Below are 25,142 nucleotides of genomic sequence, written 5' to 3' on the forward strand. Positions count from 1 at the left end.
GACACGTAAGTAAGCACGTGCAAATAAGTGGCTGTTCATTAAATGAGTGGGTAGTGTATTGAATGTTGCTGGGCAACCAGGGAGCATACTGCTCTGACCCCATATTTCCATAGATCTGCCAGCAAGTAAGAAAAAAAAATTGCTGGCAAATTTAATTTAAAAACATCTCAAGCAGAACTCAGATAAAGTTAACACACACACTTATGAAGTTCAAATTCTTTAAGTGTGTTAGTTAAGATAACCCTAGTCGCAGTCACAGATAAACTCTAAAATCTCAGCTGTTTAATGCAAACAAAGGTCTCATTCTTGTTCACCCAGTGACCAGTATGGGGGCTGGGGGCTCTGATTAAGACTCAGGCTTATGGAGGCTCCACTGTCTGTTTGGGTGTTCCTGGCTATCAACAGCCAGCTAACAGGGGAGGAAGAAAGTTATTACAAACTGTGCTGGAGATTTGGGGGAGTCGGGCTAGGAGAGACGTGCATCACTTCTGCTGCATTCCACTGGCCAACCCAATCACCTGGCCCACCTAGACATATGGAAGGCTGGGAAATGCAACTGCTGTCCAGGTAGCTACTTCCCACCATACATGTACGCTATGCAAGGCGAACAAGAATCCTTGGGGGTCATCAGGTTGTCTTTGCCACAAGAGACGTCTTCCTTTTTAAAAATCTATTATAATCGATCTCATTTTTTGGAGGTCAGGGGCTGTGTCTTCAGAGGAAGCTTAGAGCTAAAAATGTGGAGATTTGATTTGACGACTATGCAAGGTCAATCAATTGAATGTACTGTCCAGTGATCATCTCCTTTGTAGACTTCATTTACTTAAAAAAATCTAATCTATCATCTAGACTCATTTCCTATATTCAAACAAGCTTTAGAGGTAGATGGAAAACAGGAGATCAAAAATTGTAACTGGCCCCAAGAGAAGACCTCTCACTGTCAGAATTGTTTAAATCCTCTCCTGAACGGTGGGCCCCAATTTTTACCAAACTACTAGCTCTGATTTACTTTGAGATAGAATCAAAGTTCCTCCATATCCTCAGTAGAGAATCAAAGGGCTGTATAATAATCCAGCCCACTTCTCTAAGAAAGGGAAATTTGCTCTCATCTCTGAAGTGCAATGTCCCTTCAAAAATCTTTGACAGCTTTCTTTTCATCAAAATGTGGAAGGAGATTTCTCAGCCTGCTAGCTTACATGAGGGGCAAGCTGGGTTTTGGCATCACCCTGCTCTTCTGACTGGCAATAGTTCTTATTTCCCTACAAAAGGGTTAGGAATAAAATAAGCTTGTTTACAACACTTAACTGTTCCTCTAGCTTTTGATATAAGCCAAGCTAGACAATAATTTTTATAGAGACCAATTTAACATTAGTGCTATAATACCAGCTCTGAAGGATCCCTATTCTAAAAGTTAAAATCTCTTTCTAAGCCATAGAAATCTGGTCTGTACAGATTTATCTTGCTTTTTTCCCCCTCTCTTTGATCAAATAACTTGATATTTTAGAGCCGTGCTTTGTGGGTTTTGCACCATTTATCCTAGGACATTCTGCATGTAAAGAGGGTTACGCTGTCAAATGAGTTTGAGAAATACTCCATAATATATACTTCTTTTGGAGACTGACAATGTTCAATAGCAAAGTGAGACTGAAACGTACTACAGTATAGAAGCCTGTTAGCCTTCAATCAGGCATTACCCTACTGGATATCATTTTTTAGTTTACTGGCAACTTAATATGAACCACGCACTATGCGTACCGTTGTCCACGCATGAACGCATTTGGTTCCCACAGCAGCCCTGCGAGACAGGTACTCTTGTTGTATCCATTCTACAGAGCAGGGACGGAGGCCCACTGAGGTCAAGTAACTGGCCCAAGGTCAAACAGTTACTAATAAGAAAAGTCTACCTTTTAAAACAGGTCTGTCTGATGCCAGAGACCAATCTCTGGACCATCAAGCCATCACTTTTAAAAATACTACCGATGAAAACACAATAGATTTTAGAGAACTTGGTTGCATGTCAAAGAAGGCAACTTCCTCAAGGCTGACAGTTGTTGAGTTTGAACAACTAAGAACAACTAAACCTGTGACTAATCCTGAAGAGGGAGAAGGAAGAAAGGAAAGAAGGGAGGGAAGGAAGAAAACGGAGGAGGAAGGGAAAGAGAAGGGCATGAAAACACCATAGCATCAACTACCGGGGGAAAGAAAATGGCAATTACATTTGCTTGATCGTCTCCCAGGTGTGTATTGATTATATTCAATAATTTTACCTTTGAAGTCCATGGCCTGGCTCCTATGCCCTGTCACTAATCTGCTATTTAATCTATATAAGTTAGATCATCTGATCTCCCCAAGCCTCAGATTTCTTTTCTGTAAAACAGAGAAAATAATCCCGAGCCTGTCTGTGCTATTTGCATAGAGGAAGAGCAAAATACAGTTAAGTGTTAGGAAAGTAGTTTGGAAATTCTTTTCTGAAACTCGCCTCATGATATGCTACAATAATGGTTTCAAATAGTTATTTCTCAACGAACGGGCTCCTTGTAAAAATGAACTCTTAAGGGGAATCTCAAAGCGTGAAATGGATTAAAAGCAGAACTGACTATTGAAGCAAGGGTGAGGAACCCAGGGCTTTCCCCCTCTTCTCTGACCCCTCACCTCCCATGAAAGTGGTGAAGGGCCTTTACAGATGCCCTAGGGTCCCATGGAACACTGGCCTAGCAAAATGGGGGAAGCAGGACTACATTCTGGTTTTGAGCAAGTCCCCTGGTCTCTGAACTTCTGTTTCCCTCTCTGTAAAAAACGAAGAGGTTGGAGGAAATGATTCTTCAGGCCTCTTTTGGTTCTGATATTCTGGAAATCTAAGTTTCTGGTTCTTGTGTCATTAGAGAGACATGTCCCCTTCCAGGCTGACTGAAAGTGCCCCACACAGGCAACATGGTACCCATGCCGGCATGAGGGCAAATCTTGACCCAGTGTCCTGAGAGACAGCTCCCCCGACCCCCCTTCAGGCCTCTGAACTGTCTCAGCATGAACAGGATCCACTGTCTCCATGTTGGATGCACTCATTCTCTCAACAAACCTTTCCTGAGCTGCTTCTCTGTGGTACAATCTGTGGCCCTAAGAAAGGGGTCCTAGCATGAACAGACCTCTAGCTTTGTCCCTGAGAAGCCCACAGCATCGTGGAGAGATGGGGACAGACATGCCAACAGCTAGACCATGGGGCCAATGGGAACCAACACGAGGCGCTCAGGGCCAGCTGGCAGCCTAGTGGAACACAGAAGGACACGGCCCTGCAATCGGCCTGCCCTGCTCCAATCCTGGCTCCACGACTCTCCTGTGGCCTTGGGAAAGTTATTCCACTTCCCCTACATCTCAGTTTCTTCACATTTAAAATAGGAGTGATAATTGATTACCCACCTCATAGGTTTTTGTGTGGATGAGAGAAGTTAAAACATAAAAAACACTTAGAAGAGTGCCTAAAACACAGTAAGCACTCAGTAACTGTCAGCTAATATGACTCCCAGCCCAGGGCTAAGTCCCCTCGCAGAAAGAACCGCGTCATGATGAAAAGCTGCCCCTGGAGACAGACGACCACCATTCCAGGCTGAGCTCAGCCACTTCTCAGCTGCATCACCACCATCACCTTGCAAGTTAACAAACTCTTCTAAGCCAGATGAACTGGCACGAAAACTATCAAACACAGCCTCTGACAGAGCAAGAACACGATCAGTGTCGGCAATTATTACTACTGTTGTTAATGGCAGTGAAATAGCAGGGAGAGTTGTTTCTTTGTAACTGAGGGGACTGGGAAAGACATCAAGGTGAAGGTGACATCTGAGTGGACCATTGGCATGTGCCTTGGATTTTGTGAACCTGAACCTGGGCTGACTTAGAGACCTGCTCCTCCCCCTGCACATGCGCTTCAGTTCTCCTTCCTGTTTGCCCTTTAAAACTACAGCCAGCAGAATGACTACGAAACAAAACAAAACGGTCTAAAGATGTATAAAGACAGGGACTTCTCTGGTGGCGCAGTGGTTAAGAATCCGCCTGCCAATGCAGGGGACATGGGTTTGATCCCTTGCCCGGGAAGATCCCACATGCTGTGAAGCAACTAAGCCTGTGAGCCACAGCTACTGAGCCGGCGCTCTAGAGCCCGTGAGCCACAACTACTGAGCCTGTGTGCCACAACTACTGAAACCAGCACACCTAGAACCCATGCTCCACAACAAGAGAAGCCACCGCAATAAGCCCATGCACCGCAACCAGAGAAAGCCCATGAGCAGCAACAAAGACCCAACACAGCCAAAAAATAAAATAAAATAAAAGATACATAGACATAGGGGTGTGTGTGGAGTCTGTGTGTGTGTGTATTAGCCACGCCATTCTGCTCTTCCCAAACCTTCCATGACTCCCTGTTGCCTTCAGAATAAAGTCTACACCACTTAGCCTGGCCTACCAATCCCTCTGCTACCTAGACCCAAGCGCCCACTGGCTTCTTGGACTAACCCTATCCTCCACTCAGGACCCCCTGAACTTACATATCTGGGCAGATTCCCGCCTTCCCATCTTGGCTTATCTTCTCTCCGACCTGACAGGTTTGGGCTCAACCTTTCCATCCCTCGTGACTTAAGCCTCACCTCCTCCTGCTGCCTTTTTCCCAGCATAGGTTCCATACCAGGCTTCTGCTTCTCCAAACTCCTTAGGCTCAAGCTACCTGAGCCACTCACTTGTCACTTCTGGGGCCACGTGCATGTGTGTGTCTTGTCTTCCCAAATAGACTGGAGGGATCCTCAGAGCAAGGACTATCTCCGAGACTTCTCTGTATCTTTCTCAACCCTGCCACAATACCACCAATGTTTTAGCTCGGAGTCTTACACACAACAGGGATCCAATAAGTATTTGCTAAAAGACCTTGGCAAATGAGTCAGTATAAATAACTACTAATTTTTTTTTAAAAAATAATGTCAATCAGTGTTTGCAGGCACAACTATATTCTCAGTATTATAATAGGTCAAAAATTGGAAATAAGAGAAATAAAGGATAAAGTAACCATCACCTAGAAAGTTAAATCCAGATGGAAAAATACAGTTAACCAAAAAAGGAAACAAGAGTAAGGCCAGAAACTATCAAACTCTTACAGGAAAACATAGGCAGAACACTCTATGGCATAAATCACAGGAAGATCCTTTTTGAACCACCTCCTAGAGAAATGGAAATAAAAACAAAAATAAACAACTGGGACCTAATGAAACTTCAAAGCTTTTGCACAGCAAAAGAAACCATAAACAAGACCAAAAGGCAACCCTCAGAATGGGAGAAAATATTTGCAAATGAAGCAACTGACAAAGGATTAATCTCCAAGATTTACAAGCAGCTCATGCAACTCAATAACAAAAAAATAACCCAATCCAAAAATGGGCAGAAGGCCTAAATAGACATTTCTCCAAAGAAGATATACAGATTACCAACAAACACATGAAAGAATGCTCAACATCATTAATCATTAGAGAAATGCAAGTCAAAACTACAATGAGATATCATCTCACACCAGTCAGAATGGCCATCATCAAAAAATCTAGAAACAATAAACGCTGGAGAGGGTGTGGAGAAAAGGGAACACTCTTGCACTGCTGGTGGGAATGTGAATTGGTACAGCCACTATGGAGAACAGTATGGAGGTTTCTTAAAAAACTACAAATAGAACTACCATATGACCCAACAATCCCACTACTGGGCATATACCCTGAGAAAACCATAATTCAAAGAGTCATGTACCAAAATATTCATTGCAGCTCTATTTACAATAGCCAGGAGATGGAAACAACCTAAGTGCCCATCATCAGATGAATGGATAAAGAAGATGTGGCACATATATACAATGAAATATTACTCAGCCATAGAAAGGAACGAAATTGAGCTATTTGTAATGAGGTGGATGGACCCAGAGTCTGTCATACAGAGTGAAGTAAGTCAGAAAGAGAAAGACAAATACAGTATGCTAACACATATATATGGAATTTAAGAAAAAAAAATGCCATGAAGAACCTAGGGGTAAGACAGGAATAAAGAGACAGACCTACTAGAGAATGGACTTCAGGATATGGGGAGGGGGAAGGGTAAGCTGTGACAAAGTGAGAGAGTGGCATGGACATATATACACTACCAAACGTAAAACAGATAGCTAGTGGGAAGCAGCCGCATAGCACAGGGAGATCAGCTCGGTGCTTTGTGACCGCCTGGAGGGGTGGGATAGGGAGGGTGGGAGGGAGGGAGACGCAAGACGGAAGAGATATGGGAACATATGTATATGTATAACTGATTCACTTTGTTATAAATCAGAAACTAACACACCATTGTAAAGCAATTATACTCCAATAAAGATGTTAAAAAAAAGCAAAAGAAAACAAGAATGTACAGTTTAAATCATATGATTCCCACTACACTTCAGAATGAGCTCAGGAAGAGAAGGGTTACTAGGCATGGGAGAAGGTGGGGTTTGGCCTTGTGAACAACTGCAGGGAATTAAATCTCTATGGCCCTGACTCGCATTGTACGTAACAGTTCAGCTGCATCAACAGTTAAATCCTCGCCCCTTAAGAGGCAATTTTCAGGCTTACCCATCATGATGAGGATTTTCATGGGGTGGGGATGGGAGGACCTAGAGAGCATCTTGTCTCTTGTTGTTTATATCTACCAATACCTCAGAGCCTGGTGTGTCCAGGATTGCTGGTGTGATGCTCAGCTCCTTGATTTCCTGTCTGGTGTTGGCTGGGGGACCCAGAGTGGGCCATTCCTGAGGAGCCTGGATCACCTTATGTCACCACCTTCCTCTCTTTAACAGATTGGCTACTGGAATGAAGATGATAAGTTTGTCCCTGCAGCCACGGATGCTCAAGCCGGGGGGGATAACTCAAGTGTCCAGAATAGAACGTACATCGTCACTACAATCCTAGTGAGTACTCAGTCCTTCATGGAGGTTACCTGGGATGTGAGACAGACCAACACAAAGGTTTTCCCAGGAGTGAAAGCTGGTCATTCTTCTTGCCAAAGCTGTGTGGTCGGTAGAAAGAGGAAGTAAAAAAGGAATATCCTGAAAGTCAGAGGGACTTTTGCTCTCTGGCTCTGCCATGATTTCACTTTGTGCTCTTGGATAAGTAAGTCACTTACCCTCCTTTGAGCCAAAGTTTCCAATGTATATAAAACATAAGGGTGGGCTTCCCTGGTGGCGCAGTGGTTGAGAGTCCGCCTGCCGATGCAGGGGACACAGGTTCGTGCCCCGGGTCTGGGAAGATCCCACATGCCGCAGAGCGCCTAGGCCCGTGAGCCATGGTCGCTGAGCCTGGGCGTCCAGAGCCTGTGCTCCGTAATGGGAGAGGCCACAAGAGTGAGAGGCCCACGTACCGCAAAAAAAAAAAAAAAAAAAACAAAAAAACATAAGGGTGAGACTAAATTGTAGTGGTTCTGACTCTACCCTTCCTTAGTAGAAGCCATTTTCAAAGCAAGTTCCCTAAAGTCCAGCACCTACAGTGAGTATAAGTAAAGCTGCTGTGATTTTCAGTGATGAGACAGTTGGAGCCTATTTAAGGGTTATTCCCCTAACACCTCCCAAAAATACAAGAGCTCCTGGAACAACTTGAAAAGCTAGGCATGGCGTCTCAGTGAAACATTCTATTTTAATAGTTTGCTTCCTTAACCCAAGAAGTTTTGTAATGGGAGGAGCAGAAATGCAGGAAGTGGATTTAGGGGCCAGAGAGACTTCCCCAAAGTTTAGCAATGTTGGAGACATCCTCCTCTGCCACGCCAAAGGCCTCCCTCCGCAAGAGTGAACCCAAAACCCACATTCTCTGTCTCCCATTTCTCCACCAGGAAGATCCTTATGTGATGCTCAAGAAGAATGCCAACCAGTTTGAAGGCAATGACCGCTACGAGGGCTACTGTGTAGAGCTGGCAGCAGAGATTGCCAAGCATGTGGGCTACTCCTACCGTCTTGAGATCGTCAGTGATGGGAAATATGGAGCCCGCGACCCTGACACAAAGGCTTGGAATGGCATGGTGGGAGAGCTGGTCTATGGAGTAAGTTCCCTACAGGGTGGGCAATTGGAAGCGGAGGCAGAGAGGCTGACAGGAAATCATTTGGTGGTTGGCTGGCCCTGCCCATAGATGCCTATTAGACCCCATGATTTAGTATTACTGATGCCGAAAAGATGAGGAGTCCAAAAATCCCATATCTGAAGACATTTTTTGTTCAGGTTCCTGGTCCCAGCTCCTTCAGCCAAACTCAGCTCAGTCCTGTGACTTCAGTTGATCGTCATCCAATACAGGTGATAGTTTAGCTTCAAGATCAGTTTTCTCAAGGCAGACCGCTGAGTTGTTACTTCCCTGCTCAGTCCCTTATGTCTCCCTCAATATGAATTTCTTCCCTGGTGTTGGGGGTAGCCTGGATACAACCAAACGTTCTAGTTACTTGCCCTTTCTAGCACCTTCCATTTCAGCCACACCACCCTGAGTCACTCTGTTCTCTAGTCCCCTTCCATTCTGCACCTCTAAAAATCTCACCCTTCTCCCCAAACCTGTATCAGATACTACTTTTTCCAAGATGTCATTTCATTCTCCCCGTAACAGGTATGGGGAGAACCCTTTTTAACTGTTGTTGCCTTCCTTGTAGAATTTAGCTTCTGCTTCTTTTATGGCTTACCCTGCCTTATGTAACAGTTATCTGTGAATAGGGATTGGTCTACTCCATTCACCACACTTGAAATAAGACCACACACAATTGCTATAAAGTCTTCAATAAACTGAAGCATTTTGGAGAAGCCAATGAATGCCCTGAATTGTTTTAAGTGTTTAAGGGATCATTGAGAAGTAAAAGATCTGATCCCTGTCCCCAAGGATTTTAACATTTTATGGGCTAGAAAAGACAATGAGAGAATGGTAAGACAGCAGAGAATCAAGGTTCAGGCAAAAGGCTAATATGAGTGTGTCTAGCCCTCCAGAAAGATGTAGAACTTGAACACGGCCATATTCAAATAGAAAGGCAGCCAAGAATTTCTAAAGTATAAACTATGGAATGGTGATGGAAATAAGTAAGGTGTGAAAGGAGAATGAGAAAACACTGATGATTTTTGTAGAGGGCTTGGGATGAGTAGTCAGGGATAAAGTCTGAGTAAGAAATGACAAGGGAAAGAGTGTGGATTGATTCAGTGGGCACTGGAAGATCATGAAGGTACTTGAGTAGAGGAACAACAAAAGGCAATGGAAGAAGAATCCTGCCACCACGTGCAGGAAAGAGACCACCAGAGCTTCACTCATAGAAATCAACGACTCCAGGCTGGGTTTCTGAACAGAAGCATACGCCGAGCCGCAAGCCGGTGTTGAGTTCTGGTCAGGATGAAGCACCCACTTACGAGGTTTTAAAATCTCATTGTCTCAGATCAAGGCAATAGGAGTCATGATGGCCATGAGAGCCATACAGAGGGAATTCAAAGAAGAAAGAAATGGAACAAAGAAAATCCTTTCTAGGAAGGTGGCTTTTGAGATAACCTGGGAAGATGGTTAATGAGTTGAGAAGGGGGACGTGCTTCTACCCTCTCTCCTCCTCTCTTGCCTCTCACCTTTGGGAAGCTCCACGGGTGAAAGATAGAGATATGGGTGATTAATGTTGCATCTTGAGGTTGGTTTCCATGGGAACCTCCACCAAGCTCTTAAGGTCATCCCCATGGCAACTACTGTGAACTTTTCACCTCCAACAACATTCATCTTTACCTTCATCCCATGTTCCCTTAGAAAAGGCCTATGATCTGAGCAGAACAATGATATGATTATCCTAAGGGCAAGCCCCCCAGTAGCCAGCCATTAGTCATGGGTCACTGGCTCATCAGTGACAAACCAAAATTACCTCTGGATGCCTCAACTGCTAGCCCTCCCCTTTCCCCTCACCTCCACAAGGCCTGTCCCTCTGCCCAGTAAAAACGTATTCTGGGGCTTCCCTGGTGGCGCAGTGGTTGAGAGTCCGCCTGCCAATGCAGGGGACACGGGTTCGTGCCCCGGTCCGGGAGGATCCCACATGCCGCGGAGCGGCCGGGCCCGTGAGTCATGGCCGCTGAGCCTGCGCGTCCGGAGCCTGTGCTCCGCAGCAGGAGAGGCCACAGCAGTGAGAGGCCCATGTACCGTAAAAAAAAAAAAAAAAAAAAAACTGTATTCTGAAAACTCCACGATGGGCCCAAATGGATGCCCTCTCTGGATTTTCAGTTTGGCTTCCTTTTTCTGCAACGCCGCCCGCAACCGAGGAAGAATAGAGGGGTTTGGAGAAAGCATCTCTCAGCCACAAACGACCAGCAAGATCAGAAAAATTCATTCGGAGGCCTCCAAGTCTCTCCGTTCTGTGCCTGTTAAATAGGCTAAGTCAACCAGGGTGTCTCTCACCTTCCTTTTGCTCCCTTTTGCTCTTATCAACAATTACAATAGTAGCATATCAGCACGTAGTATATGGCAGGCACTATGCTAAATACCCATGTTATTTCACTTACTCCTCATAACAACCCCAGAAGGGAGATACGATTATTTACCACATTTTATAGATGAGGACACTGAGACCCGGGGAGATTAGGCAGTTTGGCAAAGGACACAGAGCAGCGTCGGGACATGCAGCCCTGGCTCTTGCTGCATGCTGGGACATACTGCCTCTGTAGAAATCACACCATCTGAGCACTGGACTCTAAGGCCACTATTAACTAGTGATGACAATAGCAACAGTGTCTGCATTCTCAGACGCCACAGGCTGCAAAAGAAATTTCTGCTTCTTGCACGGGTATGGCTTTGTGCCTGATTCTCAGTGACTTTCTTGCCTGTTCTTTGTCTTAATGAAGCAGAAAGAGAGTGAACTTGGGAGACAGACACCTGGATTTGAATTCTGACTCTGCCAGCTTACTGGCTACATGACTCCTGCGAGCCACTGACCTCCTCCAAGGGTTACCCCTGAATCCTTGATCCCAGGGCTGGGGTGGCGAGTATTCCCCTAAACAGCGCCTGGCTCAGAGTGGATCTCCATCCCTGATCATTTTCTTCAATTTTTGCTTTTACCCACTGCATCAACACGGTTTACTCTTTTACCCAAGATTTCTTCCAGATGTATTTTGCTTGGGGATCTCCTGGGTCAGCAGTTCTCAAAGTCTGGAGCGGCAGCATCACCTGGGAACTTGTTAGAAATGCAAATTCTCAGGTCTCTCCAGACCCAGTGATCTAGAAGTTCTGCCATCTGTGGTTTAAAAAAAAACCCCAAGGTGCTTTGGATGTGCTGCACGCTCAAGTTTGAGAATCACTGTCACAAGACATCTGTTTAAGACAATAATTTTGAGCACCTGTGAAATGCCCACGGGTCACAGTACCCTCACGTATTTGGATTCTTTTGACTCTCACAAAACACTGCTCTCCAATAGATAAAGCAAAATTTATTATGCCTCTTTTTCTAAAGAGGAAATTGACATCCAAAAGGAAAACCATCTCACTCGAGGGCACGTGGTCAGTGAGTCACAAAGCAAAGTGGCCAGGTCTAATTTCCCAGACGAGCATTGCCCTTGACTGATCCTACAGAGGTCCAGTTACTTCCTCAGGTGCTGGAAATCAGCTCCTGAAGCCTCTCAGTCAACATCAAACAAGCTGAAAACACTGCTGCTTTGCACGAACCACCCTTCCTCTCTGGACCTGGGTTTCCTATCTGCAAAATGAGGCCACTGAACTCAAGCATCTCCCACTGTGTGTGTCTCCTATGCATATGGGTGCCTTTTGAAGACCCTCAGGGGTCCATGGCCAAAGACTTTTGGAAACACTGTACCTACTTACCCCTCTTGGAAATTCTCAGTGCAGAGTGGTCTTTTAAAGGTTCTGAGAAGTCCGACCTCAAAGTAGTCTGTTTACATTTGTGTTTATTTTCGTGTTATACTTATTAACACCCTTCTAAAAATAATGTTCTGTGGAATCAATCTTGGAACTGCTAAATGAACTAAGCAATGAGATCATGTGGTTTTGTGACTTTTTTTCCAGTTCACAGTCCCTTTTATTAACTCACATCCGGAGGCATCAGACAAATGCATTCAATTCCCTTTACCACTTTAGAAGCTCGACATCCACCTCCCTTTTGGGTAACTTGTGGTCATTCCCTCTAAGTCATTTCCATGACTTTTATCCCCCATTCCTTTTCTACCTATGTTAGGTTACAGAGGAAAGAAGAGATATCTTCTTCCTGGCAATGGCTTATAAGTGTTTGTAAAAAGTATCAAGATTTATGCAATGGGTGTTAGGGAAAAAAAAAGAATTACTATGAAATACAGATTCAATCCCACATTGCTTTACAGAAAGTTTCTTTCTGTAAGTGAGAAACTTAAGTCATTCTAAGGCCAGCCTTTTTATTCCATGTAAAAGGCCTTCTCAAAAATCTCAGCCAATGAGAGTAACCAGAGGAAATCTTTCCTAAGCAACATCAGCCGGCAGCTGGGCGGGGCCGGAGTCTGCGCAGCATCTGTCCCCAGCCTCACATCTGGACTGTTACACAGCATCATAAGAGAAAGCCATCCGCCTCCAATAGACTTGCACAGACATGCCTCTCATTTCAAAAATGCATGTCATGGCATCTGTCCATGGAACCGTGTTAGGTTTCCAGGATCTCTTGATCTCAGGCCAAGAGAGCAGTGGATTTTATAGCAGAGATGCCAGTGCCTCTGCCATTAGGCAGAGGTAGGAAAGACAGAAGAGCAAGGCTGGTGACTCCACATGCCGGATGCACAAAGATGACCATTTCTTGCAACCATTTTATGTTTATCTACATGAATTTTTAAAACTGAGTTATTTGTGCACTTCTTAGCAGTCTCCTTGAAAAAAACAATTGTGATACTACTTTACTTTCTCTCTGCCAGAGAGAAACTACTTCCCTCACGATTCCCTTCTCTGGGAATGTATTCTGTACCCGAGCAACCTGTTGAAATCCTACTCTCACTTCAGTGCCAATTTATATGTCACCTCTCTGATGGTGCAGTCCCTGATCTCCCCAGCCAGAATTCCTTCCTTCCTGACCTCCTGTAGCATTCTGTATCTCTTAGACAGCATGCCTCCAGTCTATAGACTGGGAAATTGTGTGTGTGAGTACTAATCTCGCCTACTAGTTTGTAATTCCCTGAGTGTAGAGACCACAGCTTCCCTTCCAGCCTAGGGCTTACGCATAATAAGCACCCAGTAAATATTTACTGAGTGAAATTTGCCTTCACTTGTTAGCCAGGGCTGTCTTGGTTGCAGGTAAAAGAAGCCCAACTCAAACTGGCTTAAGCAAACAGACTGATTGGATCATGTTCCTGAGGACAAACAAAAGAGTATATTGACATATGATCCCAGGGAGTCCAGGGTAAGCCCTGAATTAAGGGTGACTCAAATTATTTCATCACGGATCATCTCTCACTCTGACTTTCAGGACTCATGCTCGTTAAAGAGGCCCAAAGAGATTTGGGTCATCCTTGAATGGACCATTCTGGCCAGGGGAGTAGTGTACACCGATGGCCAAACCTGGGTGATACGCTTCATCTCATAACCAGGGTGATCAGTCCCATTTGAACCAGGAGGACTGAGCGTGGGGCAGGAGTAGTTCTTCTTCCAGAGGAAGAAGGCATGGCTGCTGGGCAGGCAAAAAATAACAGATATTATGACAGCCCCCTTCCGTAAGGTAAGGAAGACTCCCCTAACAATTAGAACTGTCGAAGAATGGGATCATCTCTCCTGTGAGATATTGAGCCGATCATCCATTTACCATAAATATTTTATAGGGAGCAGGAGGGTTTGGACTCCTAAGGTTCTTTCCAACTCTCACATCCTTTAAGATTACAAAAGAATATTCACAGGGAAGAGAAAAATAAGAGAACAGAGAGCTGGTGAACTCAAGGGCGTTTCTTTTGTGTGTGTGTTTTTTTTGCAGAGAGCAGATGTGGCCGTGGCCCCTTTAACTATCACCTTGGTCCGGGAAGAGGTGATAGATTTCTCCAAACCATTTATGAGTTTGGGGATCTCCATCATGATAAAAAAGCCACAGAAGTCCAAGCCAGGGGTCTTCTCCTTCCTGGATCCTTTGGCTTATGAGATTTGGATGTGTATCGTTTTCGCCTACATTGGAGTGAGTGTTGTCCTTTTCCTGGTCAGCCGCTTCAGCCCCTACGAATGGCACAGTGAAGAGTTTGAGGAAGGGCGGGACCAGACAACCAGTGACCAGTCCAATGAGTTTGGGATATTCAACAGCTTGTGGTTCTCCTTGGGAGCCTTCATGCAGCAAGGATGTGACATTTCCCCAAGGTGAGTCAGCTCTTCTCAACCCCTTTGCTCAATGCCATATATACAGGAAAAAACAAATACTGGGAAATCAAGGGTGGGAATTTTTTCCAGACTTTATAGTGTTCGGTTTTTCAACTATGCTTTACTGTCAGCTGTCCGTTGCGTGCTGTGGATTATACGGACACATCCTGTGCCTTGATCAGGTCTATCTGCTATCTGGGTGATGTGCTCTGTCAAGATTAACAGGGATAGTCACGACTCTAATGTTCTGTAGCCGAAAGGTACAGAGAAAGGATGGGGGACAGTACGGTATGACTAACGTGTTGAGAACCTACCACATATAGTAAGCAAGGTTTTGAGTCCTCTACATGCCTTATTTCATTGAATCTTTGCAAAAGCATTAGGTGGGATTCTCATTCTATCTCCTTTTACAAATGAGGGACCACAGAAATGCTGAATATCTTTCCAAGGTTACACAGCTAATAGCTAGGTGAGTCAAGATTCAACCCCCATCCTGAACTATTTCCGAGGGGTAGAAGGAGCACTGAATTATGAGTGGGTTCTCACTCTGGTTCTAGCACTTTCTGTATGTCTCTGGACAAGTCACCTGGCCCTTGTAGACCTTGGTTTCTTCATCTTTAAGAGAAAATGGTTCTTTTCTTGGTTCTGAGAAAGATCTTGGAAATAATCTAGTTCCAACGGTGATGTAAATTTGTTTCTTACGGTTGGAAAATGAAGTTTCTTAGAAATGCCTCAGACATCATACTGAGAGTACTGGGGTGACCAAATCAGTGAGGTTTCAGCCCCCACAGGAGACATGAGTAGCGCCATTTTTGTCTGTTTTACGTATTGGGCTTGTGAATACAATTTCTTTTGAAAAATGGAACAGAAAGGAAAGGAGAGGGGAGGGAAAGGAATGGGAGGGAAGGGGAGGGGAGGGGAGGGGAAAGAAGGAGGCAGGGAGGGAGGAAGAAGGAAAAGTGGAATGGAGAGGGGAAACAAGAAATCTGAAAACTACCAACCTACACCAATTCCCAAATTTACTGACCCCCTTTCTGTCTTTGTGTGTAACGTTCTTTCAACTATATTCTGGAAAGTTCATGTCACAAATAAATAAGTGCTGACTGTATTTCCTTTTACAGTTGCTTAATGTCTATGAGCTCTTTAATCAGTAGGCAGTCGCTTATAGATACCAAGCTTCTAAAGCTCACAGGGAGGCATGGCTTAGCATCGGGCTGCATGAATAGATCTGCACACACTCTCACTTTCTGGGGGCGTAACTGCATAAATACCAAGGCCTCACAGACACGTCCTGGAGGCATCTTTACCACCTGGTTCGCATTTGGGTGTCAGCGAGGACCAATATTCCTAAGTGGCAATGGAATAAAATCTTCCTAAGGAGCTTCCCTCAGGACTCATTTTGCCTGCTGTATAATTTAGACTGTCTCATCGTTCACCATTATACTCTTGTTTTTCTTTAAATAAGAAGACAGTCAGGGGGGTTGCGTGGGAGAAGAGGTGTGAGACTGGATGCCTGGCCAGTACTGGCAAACACATGGTAAAGAGCAGAGACAACCAAGAAGGGGAAGGGCTTGCTTAAAAATAACTCAGGCCAGTAGGTAAACAATGGGAAGAAATGATTCTTCACTACTCAGTATAATGGGCCATCCTAACATGCATGTGTCTGAAAAGACCCCTGGGCTTGTTTTTTCTCCTTTATTTCCTTCATGGCTGGGCATCTTACCCGCTAATGGCACCCCTGTGGACTGACCTCAGGCTGTGTTTTCACACTCCTCACCATTCCTCCTGAAGTCTCAAGTCAGTGACCCACAAACTGAATCCTCTACCGGGCATGTTTCTGTGTAACCTGCACAGTTTGGCAACGATGGTTCAAAACCGAGTGGCAGCTGCCCTCCTGAGCTGATGCGTGTATTCCCCACTTGACCACAGCCCCCAGGTGATCAGCTTCATTCCTGTGTGACTCAGCTGCCCCTGAAAGGGTATGTGCGTTTGTGACTTCTGACTAGAAGAGGATTTTCAAACTGTGTTTCCAGGACTCCTGAGGGTTCTACAAGGCTACCTTAGGAATTGACCTTGAGGTGACCAAACAGGAAACCCAAGCCGCCTTCCTTCCCATTTTTAATAAAACTACTCCACTCTATGCTTCTGTATTTTCACCAGTAAAATGGGAAACAACCCTAGTATTGTTGTGAGGTTTAAAAGAGATTGATACATATAGAACCCATAACAGAGTATCCAGCCAGCACACAGGAAGCACAACAAAAGAGAAGCTATTTTCAATTCTTTTTATCGATTTTCTATATTGGACTTCTGCTAAACTTCACTAGAAGAAAGGGTGCCACTGCTCACACTGATTGAAAAGCCACTGGACCTCTCTCTTCTGGGGAAGTCCACGGACAAAGCAGAACGGTGGTTCACTCCTGAGACCAGCAGTACCTGTATTTCTGAGGCTCCCCCTCAGAGGGACTGGGAGGAAGGATTTTGGATTTAGGGATCTGACAGGCAGAGAAGAGTCTACCTGGCAGAAAAAGGAGTTTTATCCACTTGAGATGGACTCTTGCTTACCACGCCGAGCTCAGCCAATTCCAGCACTTAGGGACCTGCATAAACACCCCTAAGAGTCAGAATATGCATCACAACATTTGTTGGGAATATATGCTAAAGAGAAAAGGTACATACTTCACCTCACTAGGGCCAGACGAAAACACAAGGATGCTAGGACAGTGATGAGAACCAGAGCCAAGCAGACAAGCGCAAACACCAGTGGAAGCTTTTGTTGTTGTTGTTTACGTATTTCCTGATGAAGTCAACAGAGTTTCATGAGCCTCTGATATGCATAGCACTAGACACCCTGGGGCTACAGCAGGAGGTATTTTTAAGGGCTTTTTATACTCAAACATCTTCTCAAATAAGCTTCAATTAATTGTTCTTGCTATTTACTAACAGAATATATCATAAATCCTCACAAATTTAGAACTTGGGGGATTAAGTTCCACCTAAATTGCATGTATCTGCATGCATACACAAGTAGCTTTATCTTTTCTTAATCTCATCAATATTTATATTAAAGTCTATTAACCAAAAGCCAACGAAATGTGGCCAGATGTGGTTGTCTGCAAGTAACGCAATAATCTGACCAGAGTAACATGAACAGCTAGAGAGTTATCTTTCTTATAAGGAGAGTGGAGGCAGACAGTGGCTCATGGTTCAGTGAAATCGGGGTCTGCTGTGCTATGGTTGCCCCAGCCTTTTCTCATGTGCCCAAAATGGCGGCTCCCAGATGTCACGTCCATGTTCAAGCAGCAAGAGGGGGAAAACGTACTGCAGCCAGTTCCGTCTCTTTGGATCAGGAAACCAAAAGCTTAACAATATACTCCCCACCCCAAGCGGACATCTCCTTCTGTCTATCTCATTAGTCAGAACAGTGGCCCACAATCACTTCTAGTGACAAGGAAGGTGGAAATGGCAAGAATCAGGTTTTTTAGCCTCTAAAATGGAAGGGGTTGGAATGGATGTTGGTGCGTCAACCGGCAGCACCGGGCACAGCGCCCAAGTCAATGTTTTGTTCACCAGCACCATGAATAGATAAAATAATATGTAAATAGCACCTTTAGTGATATATGCCAGTAAATGCTGCCGATTTGCTTCCAAGATTCTTCTCTCCTCCCTTTAAAATGTTTCTATGAGAAACTGTTTTCATATAGCCTTTTTTAACATTCAAAGTTAAAATTCAGTTGAGCTATGATCACAAATTACAACTTTTTTCATTAGGTTGATGGTAAGATATTAAGAATGCCATCCATGAGTTGCCTTTGCAGGCCTGTGTCTTGTGCCCAAAGACCTATTTTTAACAGATACTTTAGATTTCTTTTTTCAGGGACAGGAACATTTTGAGAAGGGATATATTAAAGGAAGGGCAAAAATCATCCCAGGCAAAATTTATCTTTAGTTCCCCCAACTTTCCTTTCTGTAGCTTGACCCTATTTGTGGCCAATGTCATTCATTTATTCAACAGATATTACTAACTGCCCGTGAGAGGATGTGAAGATATCCTGATATCTTCACAGGGTGCCGAGGATGTGAAGATATACTGATGATGGAGCATGGGGGGTCGGGAGTCTTTCCTTCAAGGTGATGGCAAGTACAGTGGTATAAGACAGACATTACATAAACAATTGTGAATGCATAAACTGTGATGCACTGTGAATAAAATGAATCTGCCATAGCACTAGATAATAAAGGAAGTGGAATTAAAGGGGACTGACTTAGGGTGTTCTGAGAAAGTTCCTCCAAGGAGCAGATAGGTAAGAAGGAGCTAAGCTTACACAGAGCTGTATTATTAGAGAAGTAGGCAGAGGCCAGATAGCGCACCATGGCCATAGTATAGATTTAAAGTTTTACTCTAAATGCAATAGGAAGGCACTGGAGAGTTTTAAGCGAGAGAAGGATTGATTTACATGCTGTAATACTCCTCTGGGGAGCTATGAGGAAAATGAATTAAAGCAGAGAACAGTCAAGAGTGGAAACAGAGGGACCAAGCAATAGGTTCTCACGTCTGTCTAGGGGCAATTACAGTGATGGAAATTATGATGGGCATGGAGATGGATTAGTGGTCTACTCTGAAACTAGAACTGACAGCCCTTGCTGATAGACTGGTTATTTGAAGGGGAGGCGAGGGGAAAGTCAATGGTGTCTCCAAGACGTAGGGAGCAGTTGGAAAACATGGAACCACAATTCCAGAGACCTTTAGGTCTGGCTCTGATCATGAGAATGATCTAGTTCATCCATTCCGTTACAGATGAGAAAACTGAGGCTCCAAAGGGGAAAGGGATTTTCTCTAAGGTCACCAAGGCAATGCCTCTGGCCTGTTGCCGCCCAGTCCAGTGCTGCCTACCCTGCAGTCTCATCCCAGGCTCCACTGCCTGCAAGTGAACTAACAGTGAGCCTTTCAACTCTTTATTCCCACGGACCCTACCTCCCCTTTGGCTTCTACTTTGCTGGGATTGGATGACCTTAGTAAGGAAAAGGAGAGGGGTTTGGAAGGTCCTAGGGGAAGAGAGGAAAATGGGAAATTATGATTTCAGCTTTCAGAACTCTTGTATTCCTGATCTTAGAATGTGACAGAATGTGTGATAATTATTTCCACCTAGTAGAGATAATTACTCTCAGCGAGAAGAATTCTAAAGCGGGGAAGTGATAGCACATTGGAGGTCTCTGGGAACCCTCTACCACAGCCCCTGCCCCAGTTAATGTGCTTGTGGAGGGCCCTGAGACTGATTCACCATGGGAACAGAGTAGCCAATGAACAGAGCTGATAAACGATGGCAGCCTGACCTTCGCATTCACACAGAACTTTCACAGCAACCAGTATTACAGTGCATGGAGGGGTGATGAGGAACCTCCCCCTTCCACCTCCTGTTCTCCCCGCTTCCCTCCCAGAGATGGGCATGGAAACGCCTTCCCCTTTCCCATATTGATGTAACTGGAGTGTTGCAGGGGAAAGAAGCGGGGTAAACATTCAGGGAAGTTGACGGAAGCAGCCTGAATGTGTGAAATAGTTTATCTTTAGAAAGCATAATCCTCATTCAGTACACAGATTCACTGCTGCAAGGAACAGTGTCATAAGGATGTGTGCACAGCGCTGATGCAAGAAATGTGTGTTAGATGCTTTGGGTCTTGGGACCAGGTATGAGGGATTCTGCTGGGAACCCTGCATCAGAATCACCTGAGATGCCTGTAAGAATGCAGATTTCCAGGCCCCACCCTAGGTCCGTGGGATTGGAAATTCTGCAGTTGGAGAGAGAAATACACATTTCACAAGCCCTCCCCTTCCCCCAGGGCAGCTGGGCATTAAAGTCTGAAAGCCATTGAGCTAGGAGGTTGTTCAGGGAACTCAGGTTAGAAGTGTAAGAAGCAAGGTCCATGGGGCAGCCTGAAATCGCACCAGTCAACCGCAGCCAACACCGAGCCCAGGATCTGCCTGCTCGCTGCCCTGTGGTGTGTTACCTGCCAGGGGAGTGAGGCCCTGGGCATGGCCTCTGAGGGCAGAAGCCTTGCCGGGACCCTGCTGCCCCTGCAGGCCAGGCTACCAGGAGGAGTTCACAGAGGATTCACCCCAGTACATTCCCCCTGATGGGGGGGAATGTACCTCGCCATGAACAGGTACCGCAGCTGTGACAGGGGTGATCTGTGCAGGGACAGTGTGTCCCCCATCACTGGGGGACTCCAGCTCAGTGCGTCCTTCCTTTTCAACTTTAACCATTGGCTGACGGCGAGACCCACAGCCAGGCTCTGATACTGAGCAGTTTTGCAGACCATGGGGAAGCACAGTAGTAGAAGCTTCAGAGCCTGTGCAAGCCAGATGGAAATATTCAAAGGAAGGCAGTGACAGGAGGGTAAAAGCTTTGCTGGACATGCAAATGAAAAGCATCATTTTCTGCCTCTCAGCCACCAGCAAGGGGGAAGTCAAATTGTTCTCTCTTTCTCTCTAGATTGCTGGGGAAGTCAGTTTAATTGTAGGAGAGAGGTTTTTTTCCCTCCAAAGTCACAATAAGCAAACATTCAGAAAGTGTTTCCCAGAGCCAAAAGGGATGTTCAGGACCATTGATTCTCTCCTTACATGTTTATTTAGCCCCTGTTACATGGCAGGCATGGTTCAGGATGCTACGGGAGACACCACCGAACAAAGCCGACAGAAACCCCTGCCCTCCTAGAGCTTACTTTCTAGGGAGAGAAGGCAGGCAACAAACAAAATAAAATGTAGGCAACACCCCCATCCCAGTTCGATAGGTGAAGCTTCTGGCTTACAGGGAGGGGAAGGGACTTAGCCAAGGTCACACAGATAACCAGCATACGTTCAGTAACACAAAAACAGGGGTCAGCTAGGAGCTGTGCTGAACTGGGCATGCCTGTGTCAGCTAAAAAGGGGCTGCTCCCACTCAGCCCTGGACAGTCACTGCCAGGAGAACTCTGCAGATGAAACCAAAGCACACCTAGACTCAGCTTGTGGGCCATCAGCTGGGGACCCCTGGAAGAATGCTAGGGAGAATAAAACACCACTGTGCCTTTAATGCATTTAGGCACACTTGGAATATCATATTTATAGATTTTTTTAAAAGGAATTCTCCTCTCCCCCACAGCCCTCATTTTTGGTTCGAAGGATAAAAAACTGATTGCTATGTTCTTATGTCCTTTCACATATCTTGGAAAATCCAGGCCGTGAATAGGGCTGCACTAAAAGAAAGACAGTCCCCACAACTCTATATCCAGAAAGGCCCGTCTACATCTTCCTGGGATCTACATTTTCCTGGAGAGAACCCCCTCTTTTTTTTTTTTTTTTGCTGCATTGGGTCTTCGTTGTTGCGCGCGAGCTTTCTCTAGTTGTGGCGAGAGGGGGCTACTCTTGGTTGCGGTGTGCGGGCTTCTCATTGCGGTGGATTCTCTTGTTGCGGAGCACGGGCTCTAGGCGCGTGGGCTTCAGTAGTTGTGGCACGCGGGCTCAGTAGTTGTGGCTCGCAGGCTCTAGAGCACAGGCTCAGTAGTTGTGGCGCACGGGCTTAGTTGCTCCGTGGCATGTGAGATCTCCCCGGACCAGGGATCGAACCCGTGTCCCCTGCATTGGCAGGTGGATTCTTAACCACTGTGCCACCAGGGAAGCCCCCCACCCCCGTTTCTTTTTAAACCCTCTCTGGAAATATAGCATCTGAGATCCAGAGACCCAATTGTTCACCTGGAAAGAAGTACTGAGTTCTAAAAATGGAAAAATGAAAGATAATTAATTGAATTGATGGGGGATGTATGCTCAGAGTCCTATGGGGAGCCTGATGGTTTTGAATATGAGTTAAGTACCACCATCCAACTGTGGCAGATGAATACCTCTATGCCAGCCTGTGTTCAAGCAAGATCATAGGTGAATGAAGCCCAAGGTAGCTAGCAGAAGATAACGCATTCCACTAACACAGAAACGACAGACCTACGTGATGACAGTCACCTTGTGTATTGGTGGCTTAAGGAGAAAGGACCTTAAAATGAGGAGGCACAGTGGCTGCTGAGAGCAGAATGGAGCCCTTCCCAAGGGGGGAACCAGGAGCCGCTGTGTCACAGGCAGCGGGCCCACAGGGCTGGAGGGGGTGGTAAAAGATCTTAGAAGGAAGCTCAGTCTCAGTCTGCTAGCCCGCTGGGTGAGTCACTTCCCCTCTCTGTCCCACTTTCCCCTCTTCAAAATGGGAGCAAGATGGTTCCTGGTATGTCCCCAGCTCCCATCTAAGGCTAGCGTCCCTTGGATTCCCAGGTCCAGCCAAGGCTCTAGCCAAGCCAGATTGTGCTGCATTCTGTTTCCCCAGCCCCAGGCTGCCTTTATAGCCTTGTCATTCCCTCTATTTGGAGCACCCTCTCCCATCTTTCCCCCTCAGTGACCGTCCCTTTTGCAAATACTGCCTTCCCACTGCTTCCCTCCCAAGTCCAATTACTCCCCGGAAGCTACGCTTTGCAGTAATAGTTATAGCTTGAACTCGGGAATAGGCCTGCTGCAGCTGAATCCTAGCTCTGCCACTTACTGGCTATGTAAGCATGGGAAAATAACTTCTCTGCGCCACAGTTTCTTCTTCTGGAAAATGGAGATAATAAAAACACCTACTTCAAAGGGATAGTCTGAGTACTAGATGACATAATGCGTGGAAAGCTCTGCCTTGGCTGACGCACAAATGGTAAATGCTATTGACATAGTTGTTGCTGTCGCCATGGTCATCTGAATCTCTCCGAGGGCATCTTATATCTTCAATCCTCAGCTACCATTGCCCATTTCTGTTTCTTATCAAAACACATACTGGCAAACTTATCTCTGCCGCTCATCCAGAATCTGACACGGGGTGTTGTGTGTTCTAAGTACTCAACACATGTTTGTTGAATGAATACATGCACTTTCACAAGTAGCCTTCTAAGGACCATGTCATATTTTGCACTTAATGAAGAGAAAGCAACCTAAGAGAGAGAATTTCTGGCTGTCACTAACTACCTGTGTAACATGGGGCAACTCAGTCCTGGTATTTCAATGAATGTGGAGGAAAAGCAGGAAGAATTGGAGGAAAGGAAGTTAAATAGACCAACCCAGAAAACAAAGTTCCCTGTCATCCTAGTGTTGACAGTTACCCCACTGTTCAGGAACATTCTACTCTTCTCTTTGCTGGGAAAACAGCTGTAATAATTGATTAGCTTGTTGCACCTACTATGTATCAGGCACTCTCTTGACTGTCATATGATGTTACCTCTAATCATCGTGACAACCTCTGCTCAGGGACGTCAACATCATTTTATAGATGAGAAAACTGAGTCTGAGAGCAATTAATCCCCTTGTTCATGGTTACCCAGCAGAGCTGCGATTATAACCTGTGTCTGTTGGATTCAAAGACTCGTGTTTTATCTTTGACACACCGTTGTCTTCCATGACCAAAAATCTTCTGAAGGTCCCTTAGGGCTCCCTGTGGATTGTTAGAATTCATGGAAGTAAAAAGCATCCTTTTTCTTCTGTAGGGTTCCCTAACGTTTTTTTAACAGACCTTTGTTGCTTTGGGTTTTCTTCCATTAATATTCCTTACAGTATCTTTGTCCTTAAAAGCCATCTCCTGGGGAAGAAGAGGTAGGCCCCTGGGAGTGCGCTCTGCCCCAACCAGAGTGTGTGCAGCACGGCCAGCTGGGTGGGGCAGATGGTGAAACAGACAAGAGCAGAGATGCAACTGGTGCCGCTTTGGAGAGGCCAAGCTCTTGGTTTCAGCCGGGAGGTGGCTGTGGATATAGGGTAGATTCCACAGTCAGAGCTAAAGTCTGGAGAGGGCGTATTTTTACCTGTAGTGTTTTAGACATAAATGGAGGGGGGGAGGCAAAAAGGATTACAAACGGCCTTAAAAGTATGGTCTATCTGGAGGTTACACATTTATTCTATAGAAATGATTGTGCAAATGTGGCAAGATGTATGTATAAGGATTTTCATTTCACTGCTGTTTTAAAAAGTTAGAAGTAGCCCACTGACCATCAACTGAAAAATGTGATGGTTCATCACCCAATGGAACACAATGCAGCTGTTTAGGTGGATGAACAAGGATGCCTGTGCTACTTCGTAAAGATCTTCAGAACTGCATAGCCTGGATAATAATGGCAATAATGGGTTCTCGTCCCACCGGTCCCAAATTATAGGCTCTTTTCACTGCACCCTGCTGCCTCTTTGGAACACGGGGAACTAGGGGAATGTGTCACTGAGGACTAAACTCTGTGGTATGTAGAGTTGAAGCTAGATTTTTTTCTGAGAAGGGAAATATTAGTGTGGGTTGTAGTGAAAAGAGACCTCTGGGAAGCATTGGACTGTGGCTTGAAAAATGAGATAAGATTTTCTACAAAAGCAAGAGAAATGAAGAGGGAACTCTCTGGTGAGGGAGTCACTGTGAGCAAAGGCACTGAAGCAGGCATATGCTGAGCCAGGGGACCTGTCAATCAAGGTCATCCCTAGAGACTCATTAGCCACGGGTTTGGAGCTCACAAGATTTAATGATACATTCAATACCAATGACTTTGGGGGCCCTATAACCTGTTGTACAGGCATTAGAGTGTCACCCAAGAAACACAGAATCTAAAATGGGCAATGTTGGGCCAGTTCTTCGGTTGCTGCCAGGAAGTAACTCCCTGCTCCCCGTGGAGCACCTTTATTGATTGGTGTTAAGGCTTGGTCCACCATGGATGGAACCGTGTCAGCCAGGGTCTAATTTCTGGAATTCAGAGGATTCTGGCACTCAGGAAGTCCCTGCCACTGCTGTTGCCAGGTTATTTATCTC

At 45.4% G+C, this 25,142-nt stretch overlaps 1 protein-coding gene across 6 annotated transcripts in view; it reads left to right on the forward strand.

Moving 5' to 3' along the window:
* Positions 1-25,142, forward strand: part of GRIA1 (glutamate ionotropic receptor AMPA type subunit 1) — a 322,415-nt gene that overhangs the window by 211,996 nt on the left and 85,277 nt on the right. For all 6 annotated transcript variants that reach the window (XM_060296515.1, XM_030834185.2, XM_060296516.1 and 3 more), the window contains 3 exons: positions 6,839-6,949; positions 7,864-8,070; positions 13,952-14,322. In XM_060296515.1, coding sequence (XP_060152498.1) covers positions 6,839-6,949; positions 7,864-8,070; positions 13,952-14,322 — 689 coding nt within the window. The remainder of the gene's footprint in view (positions 1-6,838; positions 6,950-7,863; positions 8,071-13,951; positions 14,323-25,142) is intronic.

Source organism: Globicephala melas, chromosome 3 (assembly GCF_963455315.2).
Source record: "Globicephala melas chromosome 3, mGloMel1.2, whole genome shotgun sequence".
Classification (NCBI taxonomy): domain Eukaryota; kingdom Metazoa; phylum Chordata; class Mammalia; order Artiodactyla; family Delphinidae; genus Globicephala; species Globicephala melas.